General features: G+C 59.3%; 1 protein-coding gene across 3 annotated transcripts in view; it reads left to right on the top strand.

The window, feature by feature from the left end:
• The window catches only part of SLC12A6 (solute carrier family 12 member 6), a 38,940-nt gene that overhangs the window by 23,630 nt on the left and 2,265 nt on the right, over positions 1–13,045 (top strand). For 2 of the 3 annotated variants that reach the window (XM_029078448.2, XM_029078447.2), the window contains 21 exons: positions 709–840; positions 1,476–1,622; positions 2,377–2,431; positions 2,697–2,827; positions 3,263–3,495; positions 3,794–4,008; positions 4,900–5,058; positions 5,271–5,369; positions 5,680–5,737; positions 5,932–6,106; positions 6,527–6,645; positions 6,936–7,034; positions 7,803–7,922; positions 8,372–8,476; positions 9,130–9,298; positions 9,582–9,777; positions 10,751–10,920; positions 11,167–11,298; positions 11,852–11,959; positions 12,084–12,268; positions 12,883–13,016. In XM_029078448.2, coding sequence (XP_028934281.1) covers positions 709–840; positions 1,476–1,622; positions 2,377–2,431; positions 2,697–2,827; positions 3,263–3,495; positions 3,794–4,008; positions 4,900–5,058; positions 5,271–5,369; positions 5,680–5,737; positions 5,932–6,106; positions 6,527–6,645; positions 6,936–7,034; positions 7,803–7,922; positions 8,372–8,476; positions 9,130–9,298; positions 9,582–9,777; positions 10,751–10,920; positions 11,167–11,298; positions 11,852–11,959; positions 12,084–12,268; positions 12,883–13,016 — 2,941 coding nt within the window. Of the gene's footprint in view, positions 1–708; positions 841–1,475; positions 1,623–2,376; positions 2,432–2,696; positions 2,828–3,262; positions 3,496–3,793; positions 4,009–4,899; positions 5,059–5,270; positions 5,370–5,679; positions 5,738–5,931; positions 6,107–6,526; positions 6,646–6,935; positions 7,035–7,802; positions 7,923–8,371; positions 8,477–9,129; positions 9,299–9,581; positions 9,778–10,750; positions 10,921–11,166; positions 11,299–11,851; positions 11,960–12,053; positions 12,269–12,882; positions 13,017–13,045 lie in introns of all 3 variants that reach the window. The other variant, XM_029078446.2, reaches the window with a different exon arrangement.

Genomic DNA, 13,045 nt, shown 5'->3' with positions numbered 1-13,045 from the left:
TGAAAATCTCTACTTCACATATTGCAGTATTAGCAGACCACTCTTGTATTAGGGCTGACGGTGACTCTGGCAAAAATGATAACCTTCCCAGAGCACATATTCAAAGGAATTAAAAATTTAGGATGGAAAATTGGGTAGTTGCTTAAGCCCTGGGTTTTCAGTGACCACCCCCAGCTAAGCCCTGAGTGGAACACCTGGAGTCACGGGGTCAGATGCCTTGGGCTCGTTTGCCTGCCCACCCTGAGTAGTTCGGGCCCGTCGGCTTCTGCTTCCCCTTCTGCCCAGAGCCGATCATGGAGCCTGGGGATTTGGTAGGGCAGAGTGTGAGGAAACCTGAGAAGCCATTTTCTTACAACTACACTGAGGAGGTGCCCTGTCCCTGATGTCAGGGCTGTTATGCATCTAGCACCTACAAAAGCCCATGGCTTGGAGAGGGACCCAATGGAGGTAGATGTGGTGCAGCCTGGCCCTGGAAGGCCCAGGGCAAGTACCTCAGCTCCTACTAAGCGCATTTTGCTTCTTGGCAAAGGTCACCGTGCCATTTGTAATTGTGTCCTCAAGGCAGACTCCTCGCATCTCCCTGCGGTGGCTATCGGGTGGCGGGGGTGGGCCCTCCCAAGTGGTTCTGCCAGGTTGCATTGTGGTAGCTTTGAGTGGCCAAGTCCCACAGGCCTCCCTCACCTGACCCTTGTGTTTCTGGATCTGAAGGAAGAGATGGATACCAGGCCAAAGGTGTCTTCCCTCCTCAACCGCATGGCCAACTACACCAACCTGACCCAGGGCGTGAAGGAGCACGAGGAGGCGGAGAGCATCACAGAGGGGAAGAAGAAGCCCACCAAGGTGAGATCCCAGGAGCACTGGCACTGAGAAAGAGATGGGGGCCGGCCCCGACGGCCGGGGTGGCTGAGGCTGTGTAAAGGTCCAGGCCCCTCTCCGTGGTGCCCTCACCCTGAATCACACATTCCTGGCACTAAGTATACAGTAAGTGCCTAATAAATACTGCTCCTGCAACAATATGCGGCTTTTCCCGATTAGATTTCTCCCTTGCTCTTTGGTTGAGGACTCTGGAGGTGGGTCCTCCTCTAGATGATCCCGTTCCCGCCGCCTTTCAGCCTCAGATCCCTCCTCCCCGTGCTGAGCTGGGGCCTGACTGAAGGGAGAGACAAGCCCCACCCACCTCCCACCAGCCCCATCTCTTCAACTCCCCAGATCCTTGGGTGGCGGAGTCACCCAGCTGAGTGTAAAGGAGTGGGCAGTGGCAGGATCCTACAGTCGGGAGCAAGTGCTCTCGGCTCAGTGGGCCACTGAACCTTTTTCTGCCAGATGGGCATTCCGCCTTGACCCTGGCCTTTTGGGGACCCCCCACATCCTGCCATGTCTGCTAGCAGAACCTAGGGGAGGTGGGCAGTAGGGAGGGTGCCCGTGGGTGGTCACGTGACTGCTAACTCTGTCCCTCTTGGTCTGTCTCTTGCCAGGTCCCCCAGATGGGTACAGTCATGGGCGTGTACCTCCCGTGCCTGCAGAACATTTTTGGGGTGATCCTGTTCCTACGCCTCACTTGGGTGGTGGGCACAGCCGGAGTGCTGCAGGCCTTTGCCATCGTCCTCATCTGCTGCTGCTGTGTAGGTCTCAGGGTTGGGGATGGGAGTCCTAGCCCCACGCCCCTGACCCAGCCACTGTGCTGACCCCAGAGGCCGGGGGACCACCACCCGGAAGCCAGCTCCCAGCACAGAACGGCCGGGGTAGGGGCCCATCTGGCCCTGGGGAACTGCAGGAGCTTTAGGGAGTTAGTTGGAAACTGGGGACCTCAGCTAGGCTGACAGTGGGTGTGGTGAGACTTGAGAGGATAAAGGGTCTGTGGACGAGGGGCTGGTCAGGACTGGGGCGGCGAATGAAGGGAATACTATGAGAGGGGCCATCCTAGACAAGGATTGGGCCTGTCAGGGAGAGGCCAGTGAGCCTCTTCCTGAGAGTTGGGGGCTAATTTCCAAGCAGGTCAATCTAGAGTGGGAAGGCCAGATTCAGGCTGTCTTCTGCCTGGCCTAGAGCATGCAAGTGGTGGCCAATCCCCATGGCCATGTCACGAGGCAGAGACCCCCAATGACAGGGTTCTGCAGGGCCAGAAGCAGGATCTGCCCGATGCTGGGAGTGGTAGGGGGATTCTCGCTGAAGAGCAGCCTTCCTGGGCAGCCCAAGGGAATCCCCGCCCCTGTGGAAAGGCCCGTGGCCACCATGGGGTCAGTGCCCAACCGGGTCCTGGAGCAGGGATCCGACTAAAGACACAGGAAGAAGCACTCGGCAGATGTCAGGGGACCAGGGGAAGTTGCACCCTCATCCATGGTCCTAGGAGTAACTCCCATCTCCTCATCTCTGTAGACCTTGCTGACTGCCATCTCCATGAGCGCCATTGCCACTAATGGAGTGGTGCCAGGTGAGAGGCCCCCGGGACCCCAGCTCTTCCTCTGAGGGAGGGTGAGAGCCCTGCAACTGCAGCCCCCTCTGCGATTTCCCCCCCTCCATGCTTCCCTCCTCCGGCCACCCTCTCCCTTCCGCACACCCCTCCTCTGCCTTGCACCACCAGGGTGTTGGAGCAAAGAGTTGGGCGGTTTCCTCCATTAGCTCCCTTGGGGTCGGGCTGACCAGCTCTTGCGGTTGACTCATTCTCTTCCCCACCCTGCCCTTGTGATTCTTTCCAGCTGGGGGCTCGTACTTCATGATCTCTCGAGCACTGGGGCCCGAATTTGGTGGGGCTGTGGGCCTCTGCTTCTACCTAGGCACCACCTTTGCAGCTGCCATGTATATCCTTGGGGCCATCGAAATATTCCTGGTGAGTGGCCCTGGTGGGGACTGTGGCAGACTCCACCCTTTTTTTTCCAAATGGTATTTGTTAAGCGTTGACTATATGCCAGTCACTGTACTAAATGCTAGGGTACCTATAAGATACCTGGGGGGATTGGCTTCACTTGGGCCAGGGAGACCAATAGGTCGGACCACTCTTGGGTGTGCTTCCCAACCCTGTCCCCCAGTCTGGGTCCCATGGGGAGAGAGGGACTTCAGCAGCTCACGGCTCTGGGGTCCCAGCTCCGGGGTCCAATCTCCCAGGACTCAGCCCTGCGTCCCAGCCCCTGGTCTTTTCTCCTGTGTCCCTTGGCTCAACATGGACCGCTAGGGACCCTTTGCTCCCAATCGGTGCCTGGGATGATTCAGTGGGTGGATGACAGCAAGTTAACTTGGCCCTTCTTTACTCTCCTGGCCCCGGCAGATTTACATCGTGCCCCAGGCCGCCATCTTCGATGTGCTCAAGGATCCAGCGGCCATGTTGAACAACATGCGTGTCTACGGCTCAGCCTTCCTGGTGCTCATGGTGCTGGTGGTGTTCGTTGGTGTGCGCTACGTGAACAAGTTTGCCTCGCTCTTCCTGGCCTGTGTCATTGTCTCCATCCTGGCCATATACGCTGGGGCCATCAAGTCTGCCTTTGCCCCCCCCAACTTCCCGTACGTCCATCTCTGGCCCCTCCCTCCCTCTCTTTCTCCTTCCCCATCTGCCTCACTACCTTCCCCCTGAAACCTGCTGGACGGTCCCTGCAGATACCCATCCCCAGGCCAGACCCCCTCACTGCCCCCCACCCCATTCCTCCGATATTGCCCTTCGGGTTGGCATCCATAATTGAACTCTGTTGACCCTTCTGGCTGTCAGGGTCTGCATTCTGGGTGACCGGACCCTCTCGGGCCCCCCCAGCCAGCAGGATCTGCAGGCCAGTAACAGGACCCTGTTGACCCATTTGTCCGGCAGGGTCTGCTTGCTGGGTAACCGGACTCTCTCGAGCCGGCAAATCGACACCTGTTCCAAGCTGAAGGAGGTGAGCAACCAGACGGTCCCCTCCAAGCTGTGGTTCTTGTTCTGCAACTCCAACGGAACTCTCAACGCCACCTGTGACGAATACTTTGTCCACAACAATGTCACCTCTGTCCAAGGCATCCCTGGTCTGGCCAGTGGTGTGATTACCGGTGAGCGGGTCTCGGGTTTGGTGGCAGCTTCCTTGGACATCAGACTGGTGGGTTCCCACCTCCCCCTCCCCCTTTCTCCATGCAGACCCTCTGTGCAATCGCTCCCTCATCACCCTTGGCCTGAAGGGGTTGGGGCTGGGCTCACTCCTAGGTGGGGTATATGGCTGAAGCCCTGGGCCTGGGCCGAGCTGCTGCCGGCAACCCCAGGAAATGAGGGCATGTTTCAGGATGAGCCCCCAGTGGGGGGCAACTCTTCCTGTTGAAACGACTGTAGCCATGGCCCTGGAGATCCTAGGACTGCAGGGTGCCAGTCTGGGACCACCTTCTTCCCCCCATCTGTCCTCCCAACCACAGTGACAGAAGAACTGGGATCCCTAAGCCAGGTCTCAGCTTGCAGCTCTTATGGCCTGAAAGCGGTTGTGCCTCTGAGAGGTGACCGTGGACTGCCCAGCCTCAGGGAGTCATCGGGAAATGATTTGCTCTGCCCTGTCTGCCTATCCCCTCTACCCCCGTTCCCTACCCCGGACTCTGAGCCAGAACATCCCCTCTGTTAACCCTGGAGTGGGTGCTGAGCCAACCTGTCTTGTTCTCTCTTGAGGAGGGGCTAAGTTAGCCCATTCTCCCTTCCACCCTGGGCACTGAGCAAGCTTGTCCCGTGACTTCTGGAGTGAGCTGTGACCCAACCGTGCCCGTCCCTTGCCCCCCAGAGTGGGTGTGCCAGAGCTCGCTCTCAGGCAAACAGCGGGTCCCATGCTATTCCCGCAAATGCAAACCAGCCTAGAACCTGGCCGCGCAGCACTGAGAGTGATCGTCCGGCGTGCTGTTCCGGGGCTAAGCCTCATTCTCACTTTCTCCTCCCTCCTCTGCCCTCTGGCTCACCCTCCACCACAGAGAATCTTTGGAGTAACTATCTGCTGAAGGGCGAGATCATCGAGAAGCCCTCTGTTAAGTCAGCTGATGTCCTGGGCAATTTGAACCACGAGTATGTGCTCGCTGACATCACCACCTCCTTCACCCTGCTGGTGGGGATCTTCTTCCCCTCGGTTACAGGCAAGCTGATGGCCCTGCTGCGGGTGGGTGGAGGGCTGGGATGGGGGCTGACTGCAGACTTGCTCATGGAGCTTGGGTGGTGTTGGGACCTCGGATTTCTCCTCCTGGCCCAACTCGGGGCAGGTGGGCGGCTCTCATCAATTGCCAGTGGCGTTCAGGGCCGCCCAGCTCTGGGCCCTGAAAGAGTGCCTTTGCTGCTTCCTCTCTAACAGGCATCATGGCTGGATCAAACCGGTCTGGGGATCTCAAAGATGCTCAGAAGTCCATTCCCATCGGCACGATCCTGGCCATCCTGACCACCTCCTTTGTCTGTATCCTTGCCTTGGGGCCTACTGGACCCAGCTCTGGGGTGGGAAGGGAGTCAGGGCCCACCACCCTAGGAGGGCAGGGGTCAGGGCCCTTAGGATTTCCTCTTTATTTCCCTCCCAAAGAAAGGGGAAACCAAGTGGGAAATCACCTAGGGAATTGCTGGGATCAGACCAGAGCTTTGCCTGTGCCTGGGGAGGGATGGTTGGGCTGGGTAAATATTCTGCCCCTCCCCCCACCCTTTTTCCTCAATTTCCCCCTCTCCCTTCCCCCTCACACGGAGTAGCCACATCTCCTTAACTCATGGGGCCCTAGATTTAAGCAACGTTGTCCTCTTTGGGGCCTGTATTGAAGGAGTCGTCCTCAGAGACAAGTGAGGATTCTGCCATTTGCCAACCAGGGGCTCGTCCCCTGGCCCCCCCCCCCCCATGAGCTCTCCCTGTCCTGCTAGCCCCCCACGCATCATGGGCGTCCCCCTCACCCATTCCCCAGCCATCCTGTGTAAGTGGCCACTGTACACCCTCTCTGGGCTTCCCTCTGACCACAGGCCTCTCTGCTTCCCCTCAGGTTTGGGGATGCTGTGAAGGGAAACTTGGTGGTGGGCACCTTATCGTGGCCGTCCCCGTGGGTCATCGTCATCGGCTCCTTCTTCTCCACGTGTGGGGCGGGGCTGCAGAGCCTCACTGGGGCCCCCCGACTGCTGCAGGCCATCGCGAAGGACGGCATCATCCCCTTCCTGCGGGTCAGTGTCACCGACCCTACCCGTGGGTTGACCAGCCAGCTGTGGTCGGGGAGAGCCCTGCCAGCCCTCGGGGACACAGACTTAAACCTCGGTCGTGGGTGAGGTGGCTGAGGACGTGTTCCCCACCAGACTGCGGAGGGGATTCTCGGGGGAAGACCGCTGCCCTCCACCGTGCCGGGGGCTGGGGAGACCCTTCTTTTCTGCTGCTCCCTCTCCACCCAGTTGTCGTCTCTCCCCTTCCTTCCATGATGTTATCATCAGCTTAGTGTCTGTCTTCCTTGCTACGCTGTAAGCTTCTGGAGGCCAGGGAGTGTGTCTGGTACACTCTCCCAAGGGCTCAGCACAGTGTGTGCTCTGCAGCCAGCAGGCGCTCAGTCAGTGCTACCGGTGGAATGGTTAACGTTCTGTTTTCTCCTGCAGGTGTTTGGACACAGTAAAGCCAATGGAGAGCCCACATGGGCCTTGCTGCTGACAGCGGCCATCGCTGAGCTGGGGATCCTCATCGCCTCCCTGGACCTCGTGGCCCCGATCCTCTCCATGTGAGAGCCCCTGCCTTCTCCCCGGGGTTTTCTGCTCCAGCCGCTGCGCTGCCGGGGGGAACTCTGCGGCTGGCCCTCTTCCCTCCTCTCCTCCCACCGACCGTTCCAGGGACTGAGCGGGGCTGCTGGGATCTGCCCCCCCAAGACTCAAGTGCACCCGTGTACAAAGCTGCTTGGAACTGCTCCCCCTGCGTGAATGCCGGCCTGCTGCGACCCAGCCAGACTTCTAGGTCTGGGCGACAGCTCTCCCTCTTCCTCTCGCCCACCCTCCCGCTTCCCTCTTCCCCCAGGTTCTTCCTGATGTGTTACCTGTTTGTGAACTTGGCGTGTGCCCTGCAGACACTGCTGCGCTCCCCCAACTGGAGGCCTCGATTCCGTTACTACCACTGGTGGGTCTGCCTCCCCTGGACCCTTAGAGGTTGAACCGGGCCTCCTGGTCCCGCCCCAGAAAAGGTGCCGGCTTGTGGGCCCCAAACAATCCCCTCCCACTGCTCTCTGCCCAGAACCTCAGAATGTTTCCCTGGAGCCCAAGTCTGTTATCCCCACAGAGGCTCTGAGGTGACTGAGCTAACTTCCCTGGGCTTAGGAGAGTCTCAGAGGAGCCAAAGGAGGAAAGGTGCAGTGTGGAGTTAATGCCAGATCACTTTTTAAAAGAAAATTGTATTTAGGTGTTTACTATGTGTCAAGCATTGTCCTGGTGTAGCTACAGATTCATCAGGTTGGACACAGTCTCTGTCCCGCAGAAAGTTAACCGTCAAAGTTGGAGGGAGGAGGATTTAATCCCCATTTTACAAATGAGGTAACTGAGGCACAGAGAAGTTTTCTGACTTGCCCAAAGTCACACAGCAAGCAGTTGGCAGATCAGGATTAGGACCCAGGTCCCCTGACTCCCAGCCACGTGCTCTTTCCACTAGGCCATGCTGCTTCCCCTCTTCTCTGCCCAGAGTTTTAACCTGATCTATCCTCACCTTGTGATGCCCAGGGCTCTGAGGTAGTCCAGCTCCCCCTGAGGATGGCCAGGGTGCCAAGTTGGCCCGTCCCCCACGCCTTGCCACGGGTCACCTCCCACCCACATAATTTTAGATGGTGGGAATAGGCACCGGCATGGGTCACCCGAGAGCCAATCGGGAAGATGATGGTGTTGGTTTCTCCCCTAGGGCCCTGTCTTTCATGGGCATGAGCATCTGCGTTGCCCTGATGTTCATCTCCTCCTGGTACTATGCCATCGTGGCCATGGTGATCGCTGGCATGATCTACAAGTACATCGAGTACCAAGGGTGAGTAGTCCCAGCTGCGGGTGCCAATGCTGCCCCTCCTCCCTCTGGGCCCATGCAGTCTCAATGGTCTGGTGGGTGACCCCGACCCCCTCCCCTTCCCATCTCCAACCCATCCCTGCCGTCCTGAGTTCCCTCCCAGCCCCAGACTTGACTAGTCTGCCCTGTGTCTGTGTGTGACTCCCATCCCCCCACATCCTGATGCCACCCCTCTGTGGGGACCGTTTTCCAGCCCTGCCACACGCCACTGTGGTCTGAAACACGGGTGGGCTGCTTGGAAGGGTTGGGTGTGCTGCTCCTGTCCCCCAGATACCTGGCACTGCTGGGGGCTTATGTGTTGGCACCAGGCCGGTGGCAAGGAGAGGGATTGTGCTCCGGGACTGGGGCTAAGTGAACCCTTCCTTTCTCCTCCCTCCCTCCCTCCCACTGTCCCTTCCTCCACCCCGCGACAGAGCTGAGAAGGAATGGGGCGACGGGATCCGAGGGCTCTCCCTGAGTGCGGCCCGCTTCGCCCTGCTGCGACTGGAGGAGGGCCCCCCGCACACCAAGAACTGGAGGTGAGAAGAGAGGGGGTTGTGTGGTGACCAAATTGAATCTTCAAGGAGTTGCTGCCCCAGTCCCTCCTCCCAGGCCTCCCACCCAGCATCCTCGACGTCACTGTTAGCGTTGTCACCATCGTTGTCTTCAGCGTCAACATGGCATTTACTAGACTCTTACTCTGTGCCCAGCACCGAGATAGATGCGGGCTCATGACCTCAGGCACGGTCCCCGTCCCATGGCAGGACTCACGGTCCTAGAGGGAGGGAGACCAGGGGATTTGATTTCCATCAGACAGAGAACACCGAGGTCCAGAGAGCTTATGCGATTTGGCTCCAGTAACACAACGGGCCGGGACAGAGCTGGGACTCGAACCTGTCTCCTGCCTCCCAGCCCTGCACTCTTTCCCCTGGGCCACAAGGCGATCTGTGACCTGGCTTCTTCCCTAATCTGATTCTCTTTGCCGCGCTGATCGGACTATGGGCCGGGCTGGAGGGTTCGGGATGACTCTGCGCCCTCCTGGGCTCCTGCTGATTCCCGAGCTGTTGGTGGGCAGGGGTGGTGGTTCGGAGTGTGGGAGGGGTTGGGGGTAGGAGGCCCCACTGCAGTTTTCCTGGCCACCCTGGCCCTGGGGCTTTCCTCAAGGTGAGCTGACCTGTGCTACTGTGTCCAGGCCCCAGCTGCTGGTGATGCTGAAACTGGATGAAGACTTGCATGTCAAGCACCCCCGCCTGCTCACCTTCGCGTCCCAGCTCAAAGCCGGCAAAGGCCTCACCATTGTGGGCTCCGTCCTGGTGGGGAATTTCCTGGAGAACTACGGCGAGGCCCTGGCCGCTGAGCAGGTGTGGGAGGGACAGCGGGGGTCAGGGGAGACGGGGCTGGGGGGTAGGGAGGAGCGGTGCTAGCAGTCCTGAACCGTGGGCTCTGAGGCCTGGGGGGCTGGGCACTGCCCCAGCAGGGAATGACCCGTGGCTCGAGGGAAAATGGGGGCACCGGAGTCCTACTTCAGGTTTCAAAGACCTGAGTACGTTGGAGGAGGGACAGTGGAGGGGGCAGGGATGAGGGATTGTGGGCAGGGGACGGTTTGAGCAGTGGGGCCGTTCCAGTGACCTGGGGTTTTTCCAGACAATCAAGCACCTGATGGAGGCCGAGAAGGTGAAGGGTTTTTGCCAGCTCGTGGTGGCAGCCAAACTGCGGGAGGGCATCTCCCACCTCATCCAGTCATGCGGCCTTGGGGGCATGAAGCACAACACCGTGGTGATGGGTTGGCCCAATGGCTGGCGCCAGAGCGAGGATGCCCGCGCCTGGAAGACCTTCATCGGTACGGAGCTTCCTTGGCCTCCCTCAGGTTCCAGGAAAGGCTGTGGGCATGATGCCCTTCTGCCATCCAGCCTCTGAGGATTGGGGATTGGGGTGCTCAGGGCTGCTGAGGCAGCGGGGAGCCGGGTTTTCCCTTAAGAGGAAGTGGTTGGTGGTTACCTAACAGGGCCACAGGGAGGGACTGAATTCCTGCCTTTCCACCTGCCCCTCCTGTTCCTTCCCGTCCACCTTCCCCGTCTCCCTTGTCCCTCTCCTCCTCTCCTTCACCTCCTTCCCTCCCTCTCGAGGAAGGGAGTTGGAAGCAGGGTGAGAAGCAGTGTGGCCTGATGGAAAGAGCATAGGACTGGGAGTTAAAGGATCTGGTTTCTGATCCTGGCTCTGCCACCTGCCTGCTATGTGACTGTGGGCAAAACACTTAATCTCTCTCTGCCTCAGTTTCCTCATCTTTAATCTCCAGGGATTCAGGACCTGTTCCCCTTCGTACTTAGACTGAGAATCCCATGGAGGGTAGGGACCATGTCCTATCTACCTCAGTGCTTAATACGGAGCTTGGCCCATAGTAAAGACTTGGCACCTGCTACAGGGACTCTGCAGTGCGCTGAGGTGTGATGGGGTGGGGTGGGTTCAGGAGCCAGGGAAGCAGCGTGGCTCAGTGGAAAGAGCACGGGCTTTGGAGTCAGCGGTCATGGGTTCGAATCCCGGCTCTGCCACTTGTCAGCTGTGTGACTATGGGCAAGTCACAACTTCTCTGTGCCTCAGTTACCTCATCTGTAAAATGGGGATTAAGACTGTGAGCCCCACGTGGGACAACCTGATTCCTCTGTGTCTACCCCAGCGCTTAGAACAGTGCTCTGCACATAGTAAGCGCTTAACAAATACCAACATTATTATTATTATTCTTAGGGAAGCCCAGGGCCAATCCTGCACGCGCCCTCAGCCCCGTGTCTCTCTTTCCCTCCACCGCCCCCCGACAGGCACAGTGCGTGTGACGACAGCGGCCCACCTCGCCCTGCTGGTGGCCAAGAACGTCTCCTTCTTCCCCAGCAACGTGGAGCCCTTCGCTGAAGGCAACATAGATGTGTGGTGGATTGTGCACGACGGGGGGATGCTCATGTTGCTGCCGTTCCTGCTCAAACAGCACAAGGTGCCCCCTTGCCCGCTACGTCCGGTGGCTGAGCCCCTGACGCCTCCCCCAGTCTCCACCACAGCCCTCTCACCGCTCTGGGCCTCGGTATCCCCATCTGGGCAACGAGGGCATCTGTTGCCAATTCCTCCCTCTGGACCGAGGGGTGGGGGGGAGCTGGGTCCTGGCAGATGGCCTGGGCCGGGCAAGGCAATTCTTCGGTGTTTTGGTCTTCCTAATTGTGGGGGCGGTGTGTGTTGATGTCAGGTGTGGCGGAAGTGTGGCATCCGCATCTTCACAGTGGCTCAGCTGGAGGACAACAGCATTCAGATGAAGAAGGACCTGGCCACCTTCCTGTACCACTTGCGCATTGAAGCGGAAGTGGAGGTGGTGGAGATGGTGAGAGGCCCTGGCTCTGTAGGGGAGGGGGGTGCCGGGAGGCTGTCGATATCTCCTTTCTGTCTGACTCCTGGGAACAGTAAGCTCAATTCCCCGATTCCCCCTCTGGCCTTCGGGTCTTGGCCGCTTCTCCCAGTGGGCCGGAGCTGTCATTGGCAGCGGCCGCCCTGTTTGGGTCCATCAACTGCACTCACTCTGTGGTGGTCTGACAGCGAGACGAGGCCCACTTTCACACTGCTGGGCACAGGAGAGTTGTGTGACAGGCACGGGGGGTGAGGCCCAGGAGCAGGGCGGGGGCAGAGCAGGCCAGGCTGAGATTGAGGTTGTTCCAGCTGTCCTGTGCCTAATTTGTGGAGCTGCGGGTTCCTGCTCTCTGGACGCTGTAGGAATCACTGGGCTGGGTGGGTGGGATAGGGGAGGTTCCTGGGCTGGGGTAGCCGCCGACGGGATGGTCATTATGCTAGGGGAATGGGCGGGCTGGGCATGGCTGAGGCGGGGGGGGGGGTGGCCCGGCCCAGGTCCTCCTGCTGACCAGGGGGTCATGTCCTGGCAGCACGACAGCGACATCTCGGCTTACACGTACGAGCGCACGCTGATGATGGAGCAGAGGTCTCAGATGCTGCGGCAGATGCGGCTCTCCAAAACGGAGCGTGACCGGGAGGTGAGACCCTGGGGCCCCGGCACAGACCCTGAAGGGGGGCGTCTCCCCCGGGCCGGGTGGGAAGGGGCCATGACAGCGGGATGAAAAACCGGAGGCGGGGGGTGGGGTGTTGGCCGCCCCCCAGGCCCAGCTGGTGAAGGACCGGAACTCCATGCTGCGCCTGACCAGCATCGGCTCTGACGAGGACGAGGAGACGGAGACCTACCAGGAGAAGGTGCACATGACCTGGACCAAGGACAAGTACATGGCGGCCCGCGGCCACCGTCCCAAGACGCTGGAGGGCTTCCAGGACCTGCTCAACATGAGGCCGTGAGCTTCCCCCTCCCGACCCAACCAACTACCCCGGTGCAGCCCTTCTCCATGGGGGAAGGGCTTAGGAGCAGGTTTCTTCCAATCCACCCACCCGGGATCTGTCTTCTCACACCCCTGGGGCTCCCCCTCCTCTGGGAACCCCAATTCATCAACTCCTAATGTTAGCCGGATGCCTGCCGTGGGCACAGAATTGGACTGAGCACTGGTCGGGCCAGTAGAGTTAGGCGACCCAATCCCTGCCCAAGAAGAGCCTCCAATTTAGGGAAAACACATTCTAGACAGGAGGAAGCAGTAGCGGTTAAAGACCTGGGCGTAGGTGCTGGGGCGTCCCCAAGCCCTGAAGGGAGGTAGAAGGTAGGGAAGGACTCCTGGAGGAAACAAGAGCTCAGGAGGGCTTTGAAAATGGGTGGAGCAGTGGTAATAATTATTATTTTATGGTATTTGTTAAGCACTTACTGTGTGTCAAGCACCAAGCACTGGGGTAGATACAAGATTATCACTGGACTGGCAGATGTGAAGGGGGAGGGTGTTTCAGTCAGTGTGGGAAGAGGGGTGGGAATGAGAGAGGTCAGGATGGGATGGGACCTCTCCCCCGCTCAACTCCCTGACAGGGACCAGTCCAATGTGCGGCGCATGCACACAGCTGTTAAGCTCAATGAGGTGATCGTCAACAAGTCCCACGATGCCAAGCTGGTCCTGCTGAACATGCCAGGGCCCCCCCGGAACCCCGAGGGAGACGAGAACTGTATCCTTTGCCGAGGACCTCGGCCCTGG

The sequence above is a fragment of the Ornithorhynchus anatinus genome, chromosome 13 (assembly GCF_004115215.2).
Source record: "Ornithorhynchus anatinus isolate Pmale09 chromosome 13, mOrnAna1.pri.v4, whole genome shotgun sequence".
NCBI classification, from domain to species: domain Eukaryota; kingdom Metazoa; phylum Chordata; class Mammalia; order Monotremata; family Ornithorhynchidae; genus Ornithorhynchus; species Ornithorhynchus anatinus.
The sequence above is the reverse complement of the archived record's forward strand: the minus strand, read 5'-3'. Positions and strand labels throughout refer to the sequence as shown.